Below are 24219 nucleotides of genomic sequence, written 5' to 3'. Positions count from 1 at the left end.
CCAGATCACTGATTTGGGGACTAAAATCACCAGGCACACGACACTAACCTTGGAAGGTAGGGCTCTCATCAGATTCCCGGCTGCCTGACCTCGATAATGGGGACTTAGCACAGAATGCAAGTTCGGAAAGCCTGCAGGAGCCTTTTATTGAGGTTTCAAAGTGCTACATAGGACTTTAAAGAAGTTAGCTATTATCGAAGAAGTCGTTTCTGGGGACTTTTCCTAGGTCTCATGCGTGGTCTCCCTAATCCGCTATGTTTCACAACCTATTTTAAAAAAATGGGTAAATATCTGTTGAATCATGTTGCTTGGAGAGGCTATCTTTTTGCTACTCGTCAAGGCCATTAACTTGCGAACTAGTCCATCCGATACACATAGTACTTTGTACAAACGATAGATTGCGAGGGGTAATAACTTTCGCAGATCTTGTATTTACCACAGCATTTCAGTTGCGCAGCATGTTGTGATGCGTTATCATTTGAGAAAGGATTCCCTCATTCCCTTTTCTCGATTTTCATTTGCTCTGAAAAATCTTGGGCGCTTAAATTGCGGCGCGGCGCCACGGATACACCACTGTGGGGACAAGGCAGAAACGCAGCTGCGCCTAGTCGCAGTATTCTTCTGAACAGGACGAAGTCTCATGGAGGCTCGAGCTCAATGCACGGAGTATAATCTCGATCTAGAACACCTCATAGAGGTTTAACAGGTTTAGCATGATCTGTATCCTCCGTAAAGCCCTCAAAATGATGCCCCATTTTCATCCTTCAAACTAATATATCATTTTTAGATATAGGAAGATCTTGTTGAGAGGCCATGAAGGTCTAATAAGTCCTGTTGCTACCTCAAAGCCCATGCCCTCAAAGCTGATTTCACCTGCTTACCGACTTGGATAAAACCGAATAACCCCAAGTTTGGACTTGAGGGCGGGTGAGCCCCCACTCAAAGCAGATATCGGTGCACCTGTATGGAAAGATTGACATCGATTATCTCGTCTTGCTTGAACGTAGCCACCATATTTATCAAGGCCATGGTAACAGTGCTACATGAATCCAGAACTTTCTGCCGGTTCCAAGTGAGGCAGTCAGGCAGCAAAGTGTGTTGAAAAACAAGCCTTGAACCTTGAATCCTATGGAGGTTCGCAAAGTGGCAAGGTTGTCCTTTTTGCCCTGTCACGAAAAGCCCAAAACTCGCTCAATAGATCAAGTCCTAGTATTGAACTGAAGCTCATACACATCGAGAGCCGCTGGTTGCATCTTCTTTCACGATGATCGCGTTTGCCGACTCATAGACTGATTAGCCTATAAATATTTCAGAGCTCACTGTAACTATCGATACCTTCGATACTTGTGGCTGTATTAGCTCGCTGTAGACCCTTGTTAGGTCGGCCCACAGGCACGAGCTATGAATAGCGAGGCGTAACCCGGGGGCAAAGTCTACCTGTTTCCCAGAATATGATAAATACAGACGATTATCGCTTGATAACTTGGAGCAGTGAACTGTGATTTTGCTATTCTCATTCTATTTTGTTACGCTGGTGCTGTACACTTTTCTCTTCCCCTATTGTGCCTACACATTTTACAGTAGGCAACCTCGACATGGAGACCACAAATTACTTTTCTCGTTACTCTGACTTCGAAGTGCAAACCGAAACACCTGCAATAGATGAATTCAACCGTCTATCACGTGAAATGAATTGGAAGAGAGGTTCAAGGAAATACCGAAGTGAACTTTCGAATTTCCTGGAATCCGAATTTGCGATTCACTTTGGCACCGATGCGACAAAATTGGAGAATTGGCAGGCGCTATGTGTTGAATTGAACATTCAAAATCCAATTCGAAGTATCAAACAATGTCGCAAAGTAGGATTCATACTCCAAAGGCTCTCTTGCTCTAGTCTCTTCTCATGCTGAATTTGCCAGGCCCTTGCAAAGGTACACGTGAATCTGGTCGACTTGGTCGACTCCCGTCGCACAGGAAAGGAAGTCAAAAATTTTGCTAGTCAAAAGGCACTCAGGAAGTACACGATTGAGACTGGAAAGATATTCCCAAAATCGGCTGCCAAGAAGGATGGGTTTCTCAAGGCCTTGCTTCGGGAGATCTTTTAGCTGGCGAGACTGCGTGACCTATGAACTTAGGGTAACTGTGATGCTTGCTCGTTATCACATGCATTTTTGCTTGCTTCTATGAGCTTGGTTCCATGAGCTTCCACATGTTTGCTTCTAGTTATTAAAGCTTGCTTACTTCTATAGCTCTATAGTTCCTCTTCTTCCTTCTACATCATGAATCTCATCGTTTTTTTGGACCTTCATTCTCTAAGCTTTACCAGCCTCACAGTAACAAAGGAACAGAAGGCTTACTTGGGTCTAGTTTGTGATACCTAGAGTCAAGAAATCTCAATATAATTAAGATCAATAAACGGATTTGTCCGGGGGTCCCTGTTGATTATAGAAGTGTTCTGAATGACCTGACTAATCCACATATCATTCAAGAAGGAAAGGGTATCATTAGGTATGGTTCATTGCTTTGCTGCTCAGCCGCTTTGGCTTTCTTCTCCCCTCTCTGTCTAGCCTCTTCGATAAAGCGAGCTACAATATACAGCTCCTTGTACCTTATGATCTTCTCCACAAATGCAAAAGGTACAATGGTCTCTTCTGGTTAGGAGGGAAAAAAATCTGTGAAGATTTCTATCGCGGTACTCTTAAAGATAGTCAACTATTTATCTGATGTCTATACGTAGGCACGTGTGCAGGGGAGAAGGGTGTGTATGGGCATGTAGTGCGAGATGTACTCTAGTTTTGATCCACGAAAATAGTCAGCTATAACAACTTCACAAATTATGCCACTAGTATAGCAGTTCAGAATAGATCCAGATAATTTGCAGCTGTGCTTTTTTTACGAGAGGACTTTTGTCTCAAAGAGACCAAGGTTGCTACACGAATCCGTAGCCTGGGAATAATGTAATATATTGACTACAATGCAAATGATGCCTCTTGATAGAGCTACACGGTAGCTCTGGGGCCTCTGGTTTCTTAATAGCCGTAGATACTAGAACTGATATGATATTAATATGTATAATACTTAACAAAAGCACGATGGAAAGGTTCTATAAGACAGTCACTAACGGGGACTAGATCGGTTGTATTTTTCTTTTTCTGGCCTCTATTAAGCTTGAGATGTATGGAGAGGTCGGGTTTGGATGATTGACAACCGACACGGTTCAGGCTTTATGTCAAGCCACCAGCAATCCTTTCCAAAAAGCAACGGTATGACCATCGTTGAAAGGGGCCCATGTTGATATGTCATGTGACTTATCAGAAGTGTGCTAGTAGAAGATATCTTGCCATGTAGAAGGGTTCTCGGCTCACCGGAGCTCTTCAGTATATTCGAAAACTTGAGAAGGGTATCTCTACAAGGACCACAGCCAAATGAGAGGAGGGGGCAGGGGGTGTAAGCATTTGACTTCCCAGAGTCAAGTTATTTGATGAGGTCATCCTAAATCTTTGGTCCCTGGGCTTTCTCTAATATCAGAGTAATTTGTGCAGCTCAGGCATCAGCCCCGCGTGCATATGTATGTGTCTACAGGTAGTTCTTCCGCAGATTCCCTTGTCCCTAGTTTATCAACGTTTAACTATCTTTTGTCGGGATTTCCCTAGCTGACAACACTTCCTTAGCTGACAACACTTCCTAAAATGTCGTCCAACCGTTACTTCTGAATGCATGTATCTCATCACCACTGGATGAAGGCTGGCTTCTACGTATGCAACACCATAATTAGCACTGGGCGCGGGGCGAGTCAACTTTACAAGGTTGAAAATCTGACACACCAATCAGCCAATGGTGCCGGGCCACATCTACACTTGGCAACAACTTTCAAGTTAATGCCACATCAAAAATCATCTTCCTTGGTAATTTATGTGACGACTGGTAGACACGACTCACCTGGATGCACGTCCACGGCCCCAAGAGAAAGCTATGTTTCCCTAATTCACCGATCATTGAAATTAATGTGCCATCTGAAATATTGAGTCTCGGCATTTACAGTTACCCACCTGGTAAAATGAAATTTGATTAGGTTAGCAGGGTGGATTTCGATTGCTGAAGTTGCTAGCACTATGTTCTCTCCACGCAGAGCAAAAGTAAATAATCCAATCGTGTGGCCTCGCACCCCGGCATAATGAAGCAGCGTATGGTCGTTCGAAAACCCCTGCGCCTGCCAATAGTTTTCCACCACATCATGCATGATTTTGACCACGTGTATGCCTTTAGCACCAGTCTTACTTTTAGGCAGATAGATAAAGGGCGTGAAACCTTCCTACATCTGCTCTTCAAGCGGCCCCCACGCATGTTCGTCATTTAAAAGTCTGAATTCCCATCAGCCTCGAGTTTATGAACATGATTAAAACTGTTTCGACTCAGTTCTCTTGTCCAGGTTGTGAGAGAAACAACTTTCGGAGTCTGCTGGGTGTCAGAAATCATTTTATAAAGAAGGGTCACTCTCTTCGGTGTCCTGTTTGCCAAAGAACATTTCAAGATGAGTTAGGGATTATACAGCATTACCAAAAGTACAACAAGTCTACTTCACCGGGCACACCAAGCGATAATCACCAGATACCACCAACAAGTGCACCATCATCAAGTGCAGTGGTGACACCAGTTGTGTGGTCAAAAGTTGTCCACAATAGTGCCTCTGAAGAGTCATTCAAATTCTCTCAACAGGTGTCGGAAATTCCTGGAATTCAATTTCCACATGGTCTACTGGCTTCTGTCCCATTTACAAGCGTCGAGAAGTGTCCTTTACTAGGTAACGATCTTCGAATTCACCCACTGACTAAACCAAGGGTTAATTTATTGTGCCGCAAGTTGCTCCAAGCCCTATATCTGCAACCACGATCTATCCCACGGTTTTACCTCCTCTGGAGCAAGATCTCATCCTGCGATATCTACGGTCAAGGTGCCATTCGTGGAATCGTCTTCAGACAGAAGGATATATCATAGGCCCCGGATCCATACGAAACAAAAAGTACCCACGCAAAGGGTCCATTAAAACCTATAACTTTAGAGAGACATCCAACATGAGGCTACAGACCACGAGAAATATTTCTGCTATCGCCATTGACTGTGAAATGGTTGAAGTACGAAACGGTCGCCAAACACTCGCTTTTCTCAGTGCCATCAACTTTTTAACTGGTGAAGTGCTAATAAGTCGCTATGTTCATCCAGACGAGGACGTGATTGACTGGAGGCATGAATTCAGTGGCTTGACACAGTCCATTATGACCAGCGCCGTTGCCTCTGGTGCGGCATTCGGAAGCTGGCGGGAGGCGCGTGATAAATTGTTGGAGTTCATTGATAATTCAACTGTGTTAGTTGGTCATTCTCTCAACTATGATCTCGAAGTGCTAGGCATTTGTCACTCAAAAGTCGTTGACTCTGCAATTCTAACTGCCGAGACTGTCTACCCCTCCATCATATCAACGAAGCCATTGCCCCGCATGTGGGGACTAAAAACAATTGCGAAGGACCTCTTGAATTTGACTATTCAAAATAGCAACTGTGGGCATGATGCTTTGGAAGATGCATTTGCAGCACGCGATGTCCTCATCTGGTGCATCAAAAACCCGGAAGAACTTAAAGTATGGGCGGAAAAAAAACGACTCCAGGAAAAGCCCAAGCTCCCACAAAACCGAACAAAACTTGGCAAAAGCAGACCCAACAGCAAATTGCCTGCCAGAAAGACTTTCCAAAGCCGTGAATCACATAATTCCGACGATATTATATTGTCAGAACTCGCAGATGAGTTGGGATGGCCCGAAGGATATGATGCTTGGTCCGACTGACGTGGAAAAAAATCGTGGATTTCATTATATATTCAGCGTTTTGACTTCTGTACCCTATTCTGAGCCGATTTTATCTAAGTTATCGATCGTCTCTGCAACCACCATTTATTATTACTGTTTAAACTCATTTTTGGCCTAGATCCTCAAATCATACCGCGATTTTTTCTCCTGCAAATGGGGTATTTTTGAATGTCCCGCTTACCTAATCTTTCCATTTCGCTATTTAACTGGCATTTTCTCTTCTTCCGGCAACCAAGCAAAAGTTACTATCAATCAAACTCCATTGCGCGGGAGAAAAAAATCGTAGCGAGATTGTCCCAGATGCAAAATGTCTACCTAGACTCGAATCGTCAACCTTAATTGTGAATACAATGTCAAAAGCACTTGCATTCAATTTGTGTTCCATGTTTCGCGGGTCTATCCTGTAAAGTTCCTCTTACGGAGGATCAACAAGCACCGCCGATGCAGTCAGTTAGCGAATGACAATAAACTTTTCTCTTCCAAGTCTACCGAGCAAATCTTTGGCATGACTTTACTGTGATTTGTTAACTGAATGTAAGGGGTTTCGATTTCAAGGATGATCTAAGGGCAAGGTCTAATGCATAGCTTAGGTTTTTATAATTCATTGAAGCACTACCAGAAATCTGTAGACAGATTATACCAACTCTCTATAACTTATCAGATCTTCCTAAGGGTCGGGCTAGTGCCCACTAGGTTACTTCCAAATTAACACAATGGCTAGGTGAAAACACCACGACTTTTCGTTGTCAGATCACGCCGTATCATGGCTATTCCACCGTCATGGCCGATTATAGCATATCGGATGGCTATGAATAAATGAGCACTTAAGCGCATTCTGAACCTGAGGGCTTACCACACTTGGTCGTTCTCGTGCGTGGTAGACTGCCCTTTCCCCTAGTCCGCGACACCGGCCTATAGACTCATCGCCTCGGGTGTCAACTGGACGGTCCATAGAAGTCGCCGGCGCTTGCGTCACCCAGCCCGTTATCGGAGGCGCAAGACTCACACCGCCGATCTTTTAACCTTTGGTGTTGGCAGCCATTTACCGGATGGCTACAAACTGCGTTTTGGGACAACGAAGGGGATATCATGGTTGATAGACACAGACAAGAAGCTGATTAGACTATTGTTGTGGATTGGCCAAGCGATTATATGCCTTTCGACAACACGAACCAAAGCCAGGGGTAGTAGTATGTCTCGTCATCTTCTGGATCGAGGATCGTTGGCAGATACTTTGTGTACCACTCCTCTTGAACAGCATCATCAAAGTATTCTGGATCAACTCTTACTCGTCGCGCCTTGCAATATTCCCAGTACGCAGGATACCACCCAGCCTGGCCCCAGTCGATGATCGCTGTTACTTTTGGATTCGGCCCCGACTACAGTATTATGTTAGGTACGACAAGATCGTTGTGGGTAAACGTGATGGACGCTTCGACATTGATTTCAATTCCACAGGTGTCTTGAAACCGTTGAACGGCGTTGGCACCTTGAAATGGCCCAGCGAGTTCTGGATGGGATTCGAGAAAGACTTCTTTTAGCGGTTGCTTCCCGAAATTACCTAAAATATAAACCATGTTATGGTTGCTTGTATACCTAATGTATGACGGAGCTCACTTACCAATGTAAAAGTCGTGCTTGTCTTGCTTAAGAGCCCTCCATGCCTTCACCATGTGCTTGAGTTCCAAACATACGGTTCGTCTGTCATCATCGTTCATATCACACCATCTCTCCTGCAAGGTCTCACCCTCGATCAGTGACACATAAATAAACCTCTGACCTCCATCCTCAGTCCAGCCGAAGGCCTCAGGCATGGGTACTTTGCCTATTAATTTTTCGCGTGCTATCATTTGAGACGAAGGCTCGACAATGGTAACATCGGCTCCGTACTTGACCACCAAACATAGGGACGGGATCATAACAGGGGGAGGGCGATTGAAGTTTGTAGCGCATATATTGCCCGACGCCCTGTTTATAGCCCTGACTTCTGCTGGCGTAGGAAGATCAGGGGCTCGGCTCTCCTTGAAGAAGCTGGGCTCTGGAAAAACCTCCATCTGCATGGACACGGGTGGGGTTTTCAAGTTTTTGCCTGGATTGAAATATCCGTTATTGACTTGGGTTGCGAGTGAGGCAAGACAATTGAAGTGATGCTTTTAGATTTTGCTTTGAATAAAACATATGGTGATTAATATGATGTGGCTCTACCTAGTACCGTTACGCAGGCTTATAGCGGGCCGGGTAGTTTATTCGTGATCAGACATGATCACACAGAAATATGACTCAATTTAGACATCTTTATCGCCCAATACACCACCCTATACGACGGATTGTAATATGAGCCCCTTCCCAATTGCATGCCTCTTCCTGCACCACTCCCGGGGCCATGCTTACTCCCGGGGCCATGCCTACTCCCGGGGCCATGCCTACTCCCGGGGGTCATGTCTCCTCCCGCGGAGTTATGTTTACTCTTGGGGGGCCCTCGGGGTACGGTATCTCAAGAGCTTCTTCTTGAACCTTATTATGTTCTCTTATATAAGTCTTCTTTCTAAAAGAAGTTTTAGATAAACTATATCTTTAAAGCTATAACTATTTTTTTGAAGGATAGCAGAGGATGGTAGAAGAAGGAGGACGTAGGAAAGGGATTTGTTTGACGGTATCGTGTTCCCCGGCATTGCTGCTGGTTACGGTCACGCCAATAATTCGATTAAACCCTCCTCCTTGCATTCGCTCAATGGAGGTTGTGCCATGAGCAGGAGCTAACGAAGTTTCGCATAGTTTTAGGACTCGTGCTTGGAAGGTCTCGAAGGGCTCATGATCATGAACAAGGGTCGACGAGTCGGACGCGGCGTCGTAACTTCTGACAACGTATGGAGATTCTACTGTCGTACTGACTGGAGCTCCCGATATTCCATGATAAAGATGAAAGGTCTTTCAATTTTTGAACGATGAGAATGAGAGAGTTTTAGTGGGAGAGAAATAATCTGCAGATTTTCAGGGAGGGGCTTAGGTGGGTGCCAGGCTTTTCAGGCTCCCTGCAGGGTAGATTGAGAGCGCGCGCTCTCTCTCTCTCTCTCTCTCTCTACTTATTCATCTCCACGTCCCACAATACACTACTTGGCCGCACATGTCTGCTCTCTTTATCTGATAAGTAGCTACGCGATACCGTGACAGTATCACCAGTACTTGACGCCTAAGTTGTTCGTCCTGAATACTCATTATTGAGACCCGAGGCCATCTTGCCATCGTAGCATCATGAGTCTCCCATTGGTCGTGGAACGCTGCAATCGAACATCTTCTATCTCCGCCTTTTTCTCCATGGAACTGGAAGCCAGGTACTCATTATGATCATCATCATCATCATCAACCCCCTCAAGGCCATGGTAATAGGGTACCAAGGCGGATGATTTCCAAAGAGGAGCATGATTCCTTCTGCTGACGGCAATGGTTGTCACAAGGAAGATGCATCCAGCAACAACTAAAAACCCCGGGAGGATCAACCACGGCCATCGAACGTTTACAAAGACCTTTGTAACGCACGGAGCTCCATTGACACTCTGATTTGTCCTCTCAAGACCGTATTTTGTCAGGGAAGCAGCCATGTTGGCCATAGCTTTTTCGAAGCCGTTGCGATTCAGTTGCTCTTGGTGTTGGCTAACGCCGCTGCTAATACCATATTTCCCAAGCCCGGTCTCTCCCTCGATGTAGTTCCAATCATATTGTGTGGGCTGCGTAGATGGGAAATAGGATTTAGCATTCACCAACTGGCGCATTGTAGGCTCACAAAAGGCGAAATCTCTTTCCTCTCGAAAACCCAAGTCGTCAGGTGGGCCAGGCGTCCAGCACAGTCCGCCGGGGATTGTGTCTTCATAGATTGTGCCAAAATCGATGTTCTAGGTGTTGATCGAGGGTAATCCATTATCCACAAGTACCTCATAGTCACGTAGACATGTGGAGAGGCTGCAAGCAGTAACATTTCTGATGAACAATCTGTCTATAGCAGACACATTCGGTGGGATGGAACTGTCACTTAGCCCAAGTTCGATATACACTGTTGCCAACTGTGGGCTCTTCACACCAGCTAGTGTAGCGTTGGGGAACTCGGGCGGTTGACGGTCCACCGCATCACTCGATATCTGAGAGATCCACGATGCGTTGAAGGAGAATGGCTGCCAAAGTATTGGACTCGGGAAGGTCACCATGTCGACCGTGATCTTGTCATTTGTGTCTTTGTCGAAGTCCACAATGAGGGTGTCGGTTTTGTTCTGAACGAAGTCAAAATTATAGACGAAGCCCCCTGGCAACGAGATATTGCAGTTTTTATGGATAGCGTTTGTCGACGCAGATTCGCAATTCAGTTTGGCGGTTGTGGTCATATTGGAACATCGGCTGCAAATGCCGACTGATGAGAATACATCCCAGGCACAATTACCAGACGAGCAGAAAGGAGTGACTTCGAAGTCCTGGTTTTGAGAGTAAAACCCTTCAGTATAAGCAATGCCTATATCATCCGTGTCATAGTTTGAGGTAATGTATCCACGGAGCTGCGGTGCAGTTGCTCCAGATGCTGCACTTGAATCATCAGTTAGGCGAACAGGATATGATAGAACCAGCTGCACAAATGGATCAAATGACAGCAAGAGAACAATGACACCAGCGCCGATTGATACAAGAGAACAGGCGCGATGATGGAAAAGAATCATGATTGAGCCAAGAGGGCCCCTACTTGCAGCATCAAATCTCTGTATGCTGACAAGTTGGCTTTGGCTTTCCATGGGATTTTGAAACCATAGCCATTTCAATTGTCCAATTGCTTCCCCCACCGCAAAGACTAGCGCTGATTTGCATCCTGTTGCCAGTATTGAGATGATCGTATTAAGATTGATACCGTGACCAAATTCAGGCCGCAGTTTGCCATCGTGTACATACAAAACGACGAAAATAGCGATAAAACAGGCCACGCTGAATGCCAATGCGATCGACTCGAGAAGCCACGAGTCCATCCAGATAGATCTACGAGGGGGCTTTTCGAAGTCGGTGGGCTCTTCCTTGTGTCTCAAGGGAGTAGAATCGTGATCGTTGCTTTCGCTGCCATCGTGGCTATTGAGAGGAATAACTTCTGTCATGATTGAAAGAATATGGCAAGAATGTTCAAATTGCAAAAATGGGTGGCTGCATACGCAGTAAAAATTGATAGCAGGTAGGCAAGAGCCTGCGCGTGCCACTTTGATATCTAGTTAATGGAATTGATCTATTTACAGGACAGCGAGCAAAATGCAGGACTCCGGTGTCTTATCCAAGTTCGGCTTAAAGACCGACGGTAACCCAGGTGCGAGGCTGACATGCATGAACACCTACTTTCAGAGAGTATACAAGTACTACGTACTCCGCAGTACTAAAAAGGACAGCCGGGGCCACGGGGTTTGGGAAATCACTCCTTGTAAAAAAAGGAGCTATCATTGATCTTTGAAACTGTGGTTTTTTGTAGCAAATATGGCAGCTCAGAGGTGTAACAGATTATAGGTAAATGATTCCCATGAGCATCATACAAAAAGAATTTACTGAGCCTTTTAGCCAAGGTCCAAGCAGCCTCACGAGGCGCTCAGGCGCAGCCCAATGTGCCCCAATCAGTGGTGGAGCAAACATGTTCGTAAAGATACAGGAGCCAAGAGAAAAAAAAGCAAAGATGCTTCGACATGAGTGGGCAGCTCATTAAGCAAACAAGTACTCCGTACATGTGATGAGTTACGAGAAGATACAGGGGTTCTTGGGCTCTACAGACAGTGACTCTGAGTTCACTTTGTACTCCGTACTCCATAATTCAATACGAGATATTGCAGCTGCCAAGTCAGCTGCATTGTATCTTTGCCAAGCAAACAAGAATTTCATCAGGCAGAAAAAGCTGGCCATCTTTCAATTTACTCTCAACCTTGAGAAAATGTACCGAGTACACCTGTGTATACTTTTGATACCGCCGCTTTTGCTCTTTGAAAGGGTTAATGATCGCAAATACTAGTTGGTTTATAAGTTTTGATTTGTTGACTCCAGGGCTGCGGTGAAAGTACGTAGAATCTTTACACAAAAAAAGCGATTCGGCGATGGCGAATGTATAGTTCCAAGGTGATAGCGAGCAATCGATCTACGATGAAGCGGATGCGTAGTAGTAGTCGATTCTAGCTAGGCAAAAAGAGGACGGGGAAAAGGAAGAAGAGAAGAGAGAGAGAGCGAGCTATCTATGCCCTGACAACAACCGGGTCACGTGACCACCCAACACAAGGTTACTACTTTTTTGGATGGACATCGGGAGTACGGAGTACATCCAACGAAGTTTCATAAGTATTGAGCATCTAGTACTATGTAACCGACCTTTTAACCTGACCGACCTTTTCTTTTTATATGTCTTCCGTTATTTGTACATCCATACTCCGCAATAGGGGAAGGGACCTGCGGCCCCGGAGCCGGTGCCCCAGTGGGGTTAATCCCCCCTCCCCCGCGGGCCGGCCCACCCTGGCCGACCGTAATGCAATAACTTTGGAGGCTTGGAAACTGGGATATTTTTTGGATTTCTTTGTTACTATGTTTTTCAATGATTTTTGGATATCATATTCTACAATTCACTTTATACTCTAAGATGGCTAGACCGAGGGTGGTGTAGAGGTTTCTGGGAGGCACCTGAGCAGTTTTGAAGAGCGGGTCGAAGGTCGAAGTATCTGAGGTCAAATAAATACCTTTGAAACCCTACTACATAAAAAGGTAGTTCTTAATAGCCATTGAAATTTGAATGAATTCTCGTTCCATCGGATGCTTTCTACGTTGTGCATAGAATTAACTAGATCGGGAAATTGATCATATCATTATCATTTCATGTCTTCCTCACTCAAATCACATGGCTCTGCTGTGTGAGATTCGGTCTCAGACTTAACATTGTCAGAGTGTAAGTTAGGCATGCTAAATTCGGGTATTCCAGCAGCTTCGCGTTCCTTGCGATGTCTTTCGCTCCTGGCGAGAAGCTCTTTAAAGAATTCGTCACTTGACTTCTCGGCTTCAATCGGCTCGGACTCATTACTGCTGCTGTTAGTATTCCTTACCGAGGAAGAACCATGACGGATTGTTTCTTACAATGACCATCTTAGATTTGCTCCGCGGACACAAAGAGTGAGCTTCATGTCTCGCTTTTCGTGCTCGGTCAGACCAAATAGCTTCTCAAATTCACATATGACTGACTTCTCAAAAGTCGCATCATATGGAAGCACGCATGAGATTGTGGCGAGCTCAAAAAAGCGAGGGTATAACCCAGAGTATCCCCAGTCAACGAGACAAAGAGAGCCATCTCCCTCCAAGATCAGATTTCTCCGACAGATGTCACCGTGGCATAGCACCAAGGGATGGGTTATCAAGTCGATGGAATCATTGCGATACTGTAGCCTCTTGTTCATATATACATTCAAGTCCTCGACTGCGCTGAAAATCGTCTTCGCGCCGTCATCGCCGAATAGGTAGCCCTGGGGTTCCCCACCGCTAATTGGACCTGGGGTTGGAGCTGAACCTGTTATTTGTCCTAAATGCGCAAGAATCTTTGCAACACGGGAGGGGATATCCTGGTGTATTTCCAAATCAAGATCGTTCAGATTCCGTCCTTCAACATACTCCATAAAGAGGTATCCGTGTGGGTTTGTCGATGGTTTAGGCTCAATAAATCTATAGACCTCTGGCACGTGGACGATGTTGCGATCCACACGGTTGAATGCAAATTCTTGTGTTGTTGCTTCAGATGCTTGAACACCACCGTACTTCACTGCGATGTGGTCGGAAATCTTGATGACTTTGTCGCCGTACATTTCACCCCCGATCATCCCGCCCTCGTTTTCCGCCTTATGGCATATGTCGATCAGCCATTGTTCATCCGCGGTAGCAATATCAGAGGGCCGCATAGTCTACTGGGAGAAAAGCAAGAACCGCTATGAAACAGTAAAATGTAAATGTAAAGCAAGACACAGACGGGGAGAAAATGAGAAGAGAAGAGAAGAGAGAGAGAGAAAGAGAGAAAGAGAGAGAGAGAGAGAGAGAGAGAGATAGATCAGCCCTGGCAAACCAGGTCACCTGACACCCGCATTCCCAACATGAAGGAACATTACAACCTTGGAAAAACATTGGCATGAGTAACTCTCAAAATCTGGAGAGCTATCACCTGACCCGACGAAATGTATGAGTCCTGTGGAGTATGAAGAGGTCTAAGCTAGAATATAACAGCATTGAGGAGCGGGCAAGACGTTGCAATATCTTGATCATACATTCTTGTGAAGAAATATGTGCTAACCAAAAGAAGAGAAAATAGAGTTCAAACCACCTTGATAGTTAGGTAGTTCCACGTATTTGTACATTGTAATCTTGACATCGCTCTTTACATCGCAATGACGCCTCCACCCTTTTGTCCCTCTCCTGTCCTAGCTTGTGTTTTCTCATTTTTCTTAGGTACATAATCTCTATGTTCATTTAATCGGCCGCACGATGAAAGGAGACCCGCTTGAGTCAGTCTTCGCAAGCGACGAAGGTATATCATGCCGCAGTGTACCCTGGCAATGCATATCTTGTGAATGGGAAATTTCCAACAAGTATTCCCAGGACTATTATCCTTGGATGGCATTTTATCACGCTAGTGAGTCTATGATCGATTAGGCTGGCAAAACATTCTTCAATGTTCTCAACGCTTATAGTTTACTTGACCCCCGAAGGAGCGAAACTGTCAGACATCTTTGGAGGCGCACCAGAGATAATTGATCAAGGAAACACGCATGGGATCGGTAAGGTAGCTGTGGGACTCCGGCATTGGTTGAAATTGGCCGCCAGCAAGCCACCCAGAGCTTTATTAATCCATTCTTGCTGCTGATCTCTGTTGCTTAGGCAATTTTCAAACGATGAAGTCAACCTAGACAGGCTTTTTGAAGTCTGCAGGAGAAAGCCTGTCTCAAGATCAGTCAACAATTCCAATGATTATGATTTGAGGCGGTTAGGCCTCCAGCATCCACTCTTAAGACCCGTGATTCAAGGCGTTGGAGATGCTACTAAAAAGCTTTCGGAGATTCAGCGTTCAAACAAGATCCGGAACAACAATAAAATTCGGGAGACTGACTGCTTCAGCCTGCTTCCCTTGGAGATAAGACTTGAGATCGCGGCTTACCTTTCTACTGCCGATTTCCTTGACCTTCGACTTGTATCCGGCGCCATGGCACCTGTTTTTTCGCTGCAATCATTTTTGAGGACGAGATTTTATGTAAACGGAGACCGTGGGTTCTTGATTCGTCTATTGGACGAACCTTATAAGCACAACAACTGGCGATCGATGTACCATTGTACAGCGACAATCGAACAGCCGTATCTCCACCTCTGGCAATTACGTCGACAGTGGAGAAAGATTTGTATGGATAAGGGATAGATACTCGATGAAACAAGCTCCAAGGTGCCAAAATGAGGCTGAAAAGGACTTGCTTGCCGAGTCCGTCTGGAAAGAGGCCAAAGCAGAGATTTTATGTGATAGAATCTTGACGAGGCGCTCAGAGATCACGAGAATGCACACTGAATGCTCATGTCTTCCAATTCCCATATCGCAAACAATTTTGTTACAAGGTCCCATTGCAGGTCTGGATGTGTTCATCTTGAATGAAGGCACGACGACAACAGGAAAAAGATCTCACATCATCGGATTCGATCTGATCAGTGCCGATGGAAAAATTCCGAATTTGACACTTGGGCATAGGCTACCGGGAAGCCAAGTGACAATCAACTTCAATGGCCGACATCTGCGAGGATTCATAATAACCACTGGTAACTGTGGAATCCGTGCCTTACGCCCAATATGGAACGACAGGTCCGTCACAAGTTGGATAGGTGACTGGGAAGATGATGAGACTTATACAAAACTTGTTTTGGAGGACGACGTCAAAGCTATTTCGGCAAAGTTCGATGTAAGTCGCTTCCCCCAATCTGAGTTACGCATATAATGACAAAGGATAATATGAATTAGTATTGCAAAATGGTTTCTCTATGTATATTATAGAGGGACCAGGGTTCTGATCAGTTTTGTAGCTGATCTACTGGGGTGTTTTTTAGAGATCTTATGATAGCTCATCTTCAATGTTTCCCTGTCTTCCTTCGCTCTTCTTCCTCCCCCGTCTACTATAGCTTTCAATACATTGTGTCTTGCTTCTCAACTCAGTGATGTGATAAAACCAGGTACCAGTGCTTCTTGTGGTGGAATCCGGGAAATAAAAACGTTGGAAGCCACCGGAGCTAACACCTGGGCAAGGGTTTAAAAGCCCCGAGGTCTTTTTAATATGATGAAAATAACAAAAAGATGATTTGAAGGATGCATAAGATATACAAAAGTGCCACCCATCTCAACATAACTCCCTAGGCATGGAGACAGCCCGTAGATGACCGCGTGGTCAGTCCTCAAAGAAAATCTCAATAGACGCAGACTTCACAATGTTCATCCAGCCCTCTCCGTCAGTCAAAGCCAATATCACTACTCTGTCTCCCACTGTCAGCGCGCGCACAAAATCGCCCTGATCGTCTAACCCAACTGGCCTCCGCCCTCCAAATTCAACAGATTGTGAATTAAGAGACGAGTTCGAGTACCACGTACAGTCGAATATATGCAAAGTCGTGGTCCGTTGCTTGTTTCGAGCCCATTCTCTCTGCAGCACAATTTGATCGTTGCGTAAAATCCCAAGTGCAAAGGTTGAATTGCTTGTGAAGGAACCATCTGGAAGGTGCCCAAAATATTGAGGGTGACTCCATCCTTGATCTCGGCCCTCGACAATCACATGAAACCGTGATACGGGAAGCTTAATGTTATCGGGGATTGCCTCGCTAGTCAGGTACCTCTCCTGTTTCAGAGATGTAGGATACCAGGTTTGATCCCCAAGGAGTGGCCAATAGCAAGACCCCTTTGGGTGCACCAAGTACCATATGTCCTTCGGATCGACTTGATCGAGTGGCCGAGCTCGCTGCTGCAAGCTTCGGTGTTATGGGTCTGTCTTGAGGATTTACCATGGGGAAACATGTGTTCACGCTAGAGCACCAGTCAACTGGTATACGCCCGTGGCTGTCTTTGATGTGTAGGCTAGCATCTGCTCGGACAAGAATCTCTGCCACGTCCGGTATATCAGATGTCACAGCATGATGAAGTGCGGTTTTTCCATCGTCATCTTGCGCATTGATGTCGACGCAGCTCTCGAGCAAGATTTGCATTGTGCCACGTAGCTTTCTGTTGGTGGCCTTCATCAACAGGGTAATGCCGCTGCTGTCCTTGGAATCCAGGTAAGAATGGTCCGATGTAGCTACCTTGGGGATAATCTTGGATACAAGTTCGTCAGAGTCGGTTTCAATAAATCGGTGGAGAGCCATTGGGCGATGACCTTCCCCCACCAAGTTGACAATGAATTCACCATCCTCTTCCGAGAAAATTTGCATCATCGCCTCGCAAACAGCCTTGAATGCGTCTGAAAGTAGGGGATGGCCTTGACCTGTAGTACGATGCCTGTTTATCGCGTGGAGTATCGGTATGTTCCCTTGCTTGTTCTTTGAAGTCAAAAGCTGGCGGAAGCTGGCATGCGGTATAGCTTGTTGCATCATTTTGAAGTAAGTCGCTCTGTTGAACTCAAGCGCAAGGTGTACAATGTTTCTTCCATCGTTTTCACAGATCAATGGATCTGCACGTTTCAACAATATCTTCAGGATTTGCACCCCACGAGGGGAGTCCGTTCTTTCGGATGCGATGAGTAAAGGGGTACGTCCTGTTCTCTGCTGGATGTTTGGATTAGCTCCAGCATGTAACAAAGCTTGAACCGCCTCAAGACTTTGCCAATGCGTTGCAACGTGTAGAGGCGTGTCTTTCCAGTCCAGCCAGCCCGTCTGGTTGAGAAGCTCTTTGTCAATCTTTGCCAGAATCTGGATAACTCTGGTTGATTTTTGACAGCCGCATTGAACAGAGGACTGCAGGAGTCATGGCCCTGGTGATATAACAATTTGCGCTTCTCTTCCGGGAAAGGGGCCAAGGCTTGAAGGATCATTTTCACAATTTTCAACTGGGATCCTTGGTCTGAAACAGCCAAATTTAGTATTGAATTTCCATGGGAGTCCTGCTGATTGGCCAACTCTCGAACTTGCTTCTCGGACAAAGATTGTAGAATGCAATTGACGACATTTGGTAGTCCTTGTGCAGTTGATTCGAAAAGTGCGGACTGAGTTCGATCTGTCCTGTACATAGGATCGGCAGAATTCTCCAGCAAAAAAAGTGCTATTTCTTCTTGATGCATGTTGCATGCGAGCCACAGCGGAGTATGATCTGCTTTGTCTTGTGAATTGACATCGGCTTTCCCAGTGGTTACCAGCAACTCCCTCACTTGTCGGTGTCCTTGCTCTACAGCCCAAAAAAGTGGGCTTCGACCAAAGTCATCATCTTTCAGATTGATGCTCTCATCTCCGTTCACCAACAGTTGTCTCACTACTGTCTCATGCCCGAAATTGGATGCTATCATCATGATGTTCATGAGACTCCCGATGGGGCTCGATGGTCGGACCAGCCTAAACAACCGAGACCATACATTGAACCTTCGAGATCTGTTGTCGCAGGCCGTTAGAACTGAATCCAATAGTCTCTCATTGGCCTGGGCTTGTGCTTTTCGAAAATGTGACATCCAGAAATTAGAGGCATATTCCAGATACTCAAAGTCGAAAAGCTCATCAAGGGGCACAGGATCGGCTGGGTCCCAATCAAAGCCATCATCAAATTCCTTGAACATGAGAAGAGTCATGCAGCCTTTTGCCACAATGAGATCGGCCTCGACTGGGTCAAGCGAATGCTTCCAATTGTTAAGTACATTGCTTTTCCCAAGAAGAAATTGCCTCGCAGTTTGGTGAATCAAGAGAACCCTTTGATCCATGATGCTGATGAAGAGACCACCGATAAGTCGAACAGTCGACTTGAACCTTTGTTCATTATCAAGATCTTCCTTCAGGTCGTCATAGGATTTATGACTGTCATCGATTGTAAGAGCAACGTTCATCTCACTGAGAGTCAGAGGCCGGCTTGCCGCCACAATTATCGAGAACAGCTTACGAGCTTGGCCCCTATCCTCAATCCTGGATAGTATCTTTTCATAAGCGTCGTCGACGGTCGGGGGAATTGATGCGACTATCTCTCTCAACTTCTTTCGGGTGGGTTGCACCTCCGCATTGAGGATGTCAAAGACAAGAGTTGCCCAAAGATACGTCCGTTGAGGAACAGCTAAAAGCTCCTCCTCGAGAGTGAACAGTTCCTTGGGGCTAAGACTTAAGGCTTTTGATAGTCTCTGCAGCTTTGCCTTTATGACCATGTCAATCTCGCGACTGATAGATTCTGACTCGTTTTCGCCGGACAAGCGAATTTCTGGGAAATCTTGATCCAGCTCGATGAATTGCCGCTCGATGTCAAGGTAAGGGCGACTTGTGATCAAGAACTTGAGTCGTGCTTTCCGGTCCTGAAAACATAAATCTTTATAAAAAGTGATCAATGCCTTCAGGATCTGAGATCGCTCGTTCTTTGGGCATTCATCAAGACCATCGAGAATGCAGATGATCTCTCCAGCTTTCGAATCCTGAGCCGCTTTCAACAGGATATTCCAAAGCTTTTCACAAAGCCCGGGAAGCTTTTGCCCCTCCACTTTGTAGTCTTTCATCGCATATGGGTTGATCAAGTCGACCCTCTGTGAAAACAGCTGGTGCAAGATGGCCGACAGTGCCGTCGCACTACTCATCTGACTTTCGTCGTCATCCTTGAAAAAGAAGTAACAAACGGCACGAGTTTTACTCGGCTCCAGACATTTTTCCTTGTCAACAAGATACTTCGCTAGCACAGATTTGCCGCATCCTGGGTCGGCAGATACCCATAGAATATTTGACGTCTCGCTTTCCTTCCACTTTTGGAAGCTCGGATGTCGCAGAAACCATTCGCAAGTATTGTCTAGCCTTTCAGCATTTCGATCCTTCAACTGTTCATAATTCGAAGTTCGGAAGACTTGAAGACATTTTCCCCTCACTTCATTTGGAGTTTCATCCTCTAGAACTATTGTAAATACTTGCTATACATCGGAGGGCTTGAATGCGTACCAAGGATCTGCCTTTTTTCAAAGTCCACAGCCTTTTCCATGAGTTCCCCGATGTCTTCTTTCACCCACTCATACCCTTGATCATCTTTACCGCTAAATTTCACCATGTCAATGTGGCTCTTATCCAAGCTGCGGGCACGTTGGGCTGTATCATCGAGACTTGAAGACTCAGAAGGAACGATCTGGATTCAAGTTAGTCCCGTACATGAGATGAAGTCTGTTAGAATATGGTTCTATACTGACCAGCTTGTTCATTCCCCCAAAGGCAAACCCAGTGATCCCTTTGGATTTCTGGAATGATCTGACGGTGATCGTATCCTTCCTATTGCTCCATTGACTAGCGAATGTCTCCCGGCAAAGCTCTAGACTCTCCGAGTCTGGTAACAGGGCTTGCAAAAATTTGGTGTTTGCGGTAAGTCCAATGTTATTCACGATGCGTGTCGCGATCTGCGCAGTGTTGACCCATTCCTTGCTTCCTCTATGTGGAGTTCCAAAGAAGAAGACTCCGATTGTTGAGAAATAGACCCTCTTTATCTTGTCGTCGGGATCGGATTCTGCTCGTCTGAGAACTTCCTTGACGAGAATCCCTCCTAATGAATGGGCGACAAAAATCAGAGGACGTGTCGGCGTCTTCCTTCTTGTGCTCTCCAAATCGTATAGTAGGTTCTTTGCGTGGGAGAATAGATTGCCTTGATTCACCGCGTGAGTCCCTCGCTGAACCATTGTATTGTATCCAAATGTCGTGATTCTGGCATTTGGGATATCTTCCTTGAGCAGGTCCTGTGGCCAGAAGACATCTCCGGGGTCTCATTATCTTCTTCTTTCTGTTTTGCGTGACGATGGGATATGATTCGACCGAGGCCCTTTTTCGATGAGCTGTGGTGATAAGTCCAAGTGTTGCGAGGGTGTCCCTGGAGACCATGGACGAAGACAATACTGCAGATTCTGCTCTTAGTTGCAATCATCTCAACAGATGAAGGGAGGAGGTTTGTGAATGAACTCACTCGGCTATGGCATCTTCAGGGTCACTCGACACGGTCCAGCCCACATCTCTCACAGCAGGGCCCATTTTTGCTGAGGAGGATTCAGTCCGGAACCGAGAAGGCTAGTCAGTGATGGTATTAGGTCAAAGAGTGCTTTGAGACCCGGTCTGATGTTAAAGAGGAGCAAGAGAAGTAAAGTTGAGAAGCTCTCCGAGATACGGAGACTTCCCAGGCACCCATGGATCTGGGCACAGCCTCATCTCATCAGTGAGCACATGAAGATCACCCGGGTAGTACGGTGCCCGCAGGTGGTAGTCCCGGCAAATTCTGACTCATATAATCCGTACCCAATGATTGCCAAACAACTCTCATCACCTGGCAAATTGCGTTCCGCCAAGAGCTTTAGCAGGATGGCGAGGCATTGATCATCCTTTTGAGCTTTTTTAGCGTCAAGTAAGCCACATCCCCGTTGCCCCTTGTAGCGAATCATAACTGCATTTCATGATCACTTATCAATGCTGACGTGCTCCACTGCGTGCCAAAATTGCCCACGCATTCTTCACTCTTACATTTAGCCGAGAGCTATTTGCCCGGTCAACGAAAAGGTAGGTGTATGTACACCTCGTTCTTAACGGCCCGTTCCGTTGACCCGCAAAAACTTCATATACCACTCCACAGGCAGAATTCATGCATTCAGTGATGATTGATAACCTCGCAGAGGCTAGCATCAGGCTTCGGACCTCGAAACTTGAGTTGGTTGAGATCTACACCATGTAGGCACATCTGTTAAACCTATCTGTCACAGGTTCAAATACATCACACTTAGAGCAGGAATCTTTTCTTTATGGGCCACAGTGGAGGGTGAAAGCCTGTGGATGGACCGTCTAAAGTGCCCAGGTGGTATTTTGGAAAATTTAGGAAGACCTGTAGACGAGGGCAGGGCAATGGGCGTCAGAAAACACACTCGTCGAGATCATGTCGCTTTTCATCAAAGGTTAATGACTACCTGTAAACTCCATAGGTTTGTAAAAACCCGGTATAGTAATGAACGTCAGCGTTTGATACCTGTATCTTTGGTCTTCGTACAGAGTACAGAAAGTAGACACGTCGAAAAAATGCACCAACACACGCGGCACCTTTGGACGCGGCAAACGCAGCACGTAAGACGCGGGCGCGGCATGCGCTATGAACGCGGCATTAGCGGATATCTGCCTGCTGTCCAGCTAGCTTGAGACGGAACGTTCTCTCAATCCTCCATCTTCGCTACGAAAAAAAAAAAAAATCAAAAAATCGGCTGACTCGGCAATTTCACTGCCACCCTTGGCTTTTGTCTATCGAGCACCAGAACGAATACTAGCGTTATAAATTCCAACGGGGTTTCCAGATTCGCAGTTGAGGCAGAAGTTCTAACCATACATAGCAAGGCTGACAAGGGGTAGGAATGACCACGGGTGCCTAAAAGATACCGAAGTTCCCAAGGTCCTCGCCACCGAGGCAGACGCCGTAGCAGGACGGGGGTACTTCTGGATCCCAAATACAGTAGCTCGAGCTTTTCTCTAGATGATCACCTGCGCTCACTCTAATCATCAGAGGTGTTTTGTGGGTCGACTGTGGGCGCAATAGGAGAACCCGGTATGAAATTCTTGGGGGGATTTTTTATTATGTACAACAAAATAAAATGCTTCAAAGATCCGACATGCACACTCTATGACTCGGTCATGATCATAAAATAAAAGAGAAACGCCCAGAGGTGAGAGAAAGCGACCGCTAGATCGCATGCAATATAGTACAAAATTAGTTCTCAAGATGACGCCGTTCGTTCACTTCGCGCGCCATGCGCTTCCCCAGCTCATATGTGGAGATCATGATGGCGCAGGCTGGGGCGACCTTGAGGCAGCGCGCCGTCCAGCCACGGAACAGGCCAGCAGTGCCCTCTTCACGGAAGATGTGCATGAGGAATTTTGGGAGAGACAGCTGCTCTGGAGCTAAAATTCCCGGGGGCAGCGCCGTGCGAGGAGGAGGACCAGTGGGCACATGGTCGTCCATATGCCGGAAAACCTGCTGACGAGTTTTTCCAACGTCAAATGGTGTGGTTACCAAAGCCGCCAGAGACCCCGACACGGCTCCGGAAATGAAACTGTCCATGAAGGCCTGCGCTGTGGTTTCTTCCTCGGGGCCAGTGAGATGCTGGGATGTTTGACGTGTCGTGATCAAAACCTTCTTCACTTCCTCGTATCCCCACCAATAAAGACCCGAGAAGGGCACATCGCGCCACATGGTAAGTGTGAATCCCCGCCAAAGAGAACTGAATCCCTTAGCTTGGGTCATTTGGTGGAGATCCTTGATGGTATTTTTGAAATGTCCCGCACCCGTGCCGGGGGTCGCTTGAAGTCGGGTACGGAACATTTCTAGTGGACTGGTTGCCGCCGCGGCTGCGACGCGGGCGAACGAGCCCGCGATCAACGGCGCATAACCCTCGGCGACGCGCTGCTTGATGGGACTTCGGTCGTCTGTGCGTAGCCAGTCGTATCCAGCAAAATAAATTACGTTGGCTGGGATGCCCATCATTAATGTCGGGCTCAGCCCTCGCCACAGGGTCAGTGTTCCTTCATTCCGCGCGATCTTTCGTAGACCGTCCAGAGTCGATGTAAATGTCCGGCGCTGGGATTCCTCGATCGCACAGTCGATCGCAGGGTGTGGGCGACTGCCAACTGCGGCAGCTTGGGGTCCTAGCATGCACATCTGCGCATCGTTGCCGACCCAAAATACTTCGCGACAGCACGAGGTGATGCCAAGATTCGGAGGAAGATTCTTCAAGGATTGTGTGGTATGAGAGGTGAACGGTGAGGTATTATGAATTTGGGATTGGGATTGTAAACGGACTCGCACGACGTCCAAAGGTGTGACTGGGGCTGTTAGTGCTTGAATTAAAATTGTGAGCTCCGTCTGACTCACCAAGTAATCCGGTCAAGACATTGCCAGCGGTCGCAGACACCATGCGCTGTCCCGGAGTGATATTTTCAACCGGTGCTTGAGCCTGAGGTGCTGAAGGGGAGGCTGTCCCTGAGATAGCCATTGTAGAATCGTCAAGCTGTGACGTCCATGACGCCCCTAGAGAGGTGTTGAAGTCGTCACTGAATTCGCTGGCAGGTTCGGATGATGCGAAGCTCGTCCCGGTCGGCATCAAGTTCAATTGAAATGGCTGAATCAAGGACAACAGTAGGGTTGCCACAG

General features: G+C 46.4%; 8 protein-coding genes across 8 annotated transcripts; 2 read left to right on the top strand and 6 right to left on the bottom strand.

The window, feature by feature from the left end:
* Positions 1 to 1595: 1595 nt before the first annotated feature.
* Positions 1596 to 2105, top strand: N7506_007830 (uncharacterized protein; the record flags this gene model as incomplete). Its single annotated transcript, XM_056957123.1, has 2 exons — positions 1596 to 1859; positions 1920 to 2105. The coding sequence occupies 2 exons, from the start codon at positions 1596 to 1598 to the stop codon at positions 2103 to 2105; spliced, it is 450 nt and encodes a 149-aa protein (XP_056811457.1).
* A 2967-nt stretch (positions 2106 to 5072) lies between these two features.
* On the top strand, positions 5073 to 5837 carry N7506_007829 (3'-5' exonuclease; the record flags this gene model as incomplete). Its single annotated transcript, XM_056957122.1, has 1 exon — positions 5073 to 5837. One exon carries the CDS (start codon positions 5073 to 5075, stop codon positions 5835 to 5837), a length of 765 nt encoding a protein of 254 aa, XP_056811456.1.
* A 1074-nt stretch (positions 5838 to 6911) lies between these two features.
* On the bottom strand, positions 6912 to 7918 carry N7506_007828 (phosphotransferase family protein; the record flags this gene model as incomplete). Its single annotated transcript, XM_056957121.1, has 4 exons — positions 6912 to 6981; positions 7032 to 7192; positions 7259 to 7419; positions 7480 to 7918. 4 exons carry the CDS (start codon positions 7916 to 7918, stop codon positions 6912 to 6914), a joined length of 831 nt encoding a protein of 276 aa, XP_056811455.1.
* Positions 7919 to 9073: 1155 nt separating this feature from the next.
* On the bottom strand, positions 9074 to 9628 carry N7506_007827 (uncharacterized protein; the record flags this gene model as incomplete). The annotated part of the gene is made up of 1 exon (XM_056957120.1): positions 9074 to 9628. One exon carries the CDS (start codon positions 9626 to 9628, stop codon positions 9074 to 9076), a length of 555 nt encoding a protein of 184 aa, XP_056811454.1.
* Positions 9629 to 9748: 120 nt separating this feature from the next.
* On the bottom strand, positions 9749 to 10981 carry N7506_007826 (DUF3176 domain-containing protein; the record flags this gene model as incomplete). Its single annotated transcript, XM_056957119.1, has 1 exon — positions 9749 to 10981. One exon carries the CDS (start codon positions 10979 to 10981, stop codon positions 9749 to 9751), a length of 1233 nt encoding a protein of 410 aa, XP_056811453.1.
* A 1731-nt stretch (positions 10982 to 12712) lies between these two features.
* On the bottom strand, positions 12713 to 13786 carry N7506_007825 (uncharacterized protein; the record flags this gene model as incomplete). The annotated part of the gene is made up of 2 exons (XM_056957118.1): positions 12713 to 12920; positions 12975 to 13786. The coding sequence occupies 2 exons, from the start codon at positions 13784 to 13786 to the stop codon at positions 12713 to 12715; spliced, it is 1020 nt and encodes a 339-aa protein (XP_056811452.1).
* A 2938-nt stretch (positions 13787 to 16724) lies between these two features.
* N7506_007824 (uncharacterized protein) lies at positions 16725 to 20725 on the bottom strand (the record flags this gene model as incomplete). The annotated part of the gene is made up of 4 exons (XM_056957117.1): positions 16725 to 17660; positions 17714 to 19953; positions 20004 to 20184; positions 20246 to 20725. 4 exons carry the CDS (start codon positions 20723 to 20725, stop codon positions 16725 to 16727), a joined length of 3837 nt encoding a protein of 1278 aa, XP_056811451.1.
* Positions 20726 to 22779: 2054 nt separating this feature from the next.
* Positions 22780 to 24169, bottom strand: N7506_007823 (putative mitochondrial carrier protein; the record flags this gene model as incomplete). Its single annotated transcript, XM_056957116.1, has 2 exons — positions 22780 to 23891; positions 23941 to 24169. 2 exons carry the CDS (start codon positions 24167 to 24169, stop codon positions 22780 to 22782), a joined length of 1341 nt encoding a protein of 446 aa, XP_056811450.1.
* Between the last annotated feature and the right edge of the window lie 50 nt (positions 24170 to 24219).

Source organism: Penicillium brevicompactum (assembly GCF_028827555.1).
Source record: "Penicillium brevicompactum strain IBT 35665 chromosome Unknown utg000005l_segment0_segment0, whole genome shotgun sequence".
Classification (NCBI taxonomy): Eukaryota; Fungi; Ascomycota; class Eurotiomycetes; order Eurotiales; family Aspergillaceae; genus Penicillium; species Penicillium brevicompactum.
Note: the sequence above shows the minus strand (reverse complement) of the source record. Positions and strands in the feature narration are given on the sequence as shown.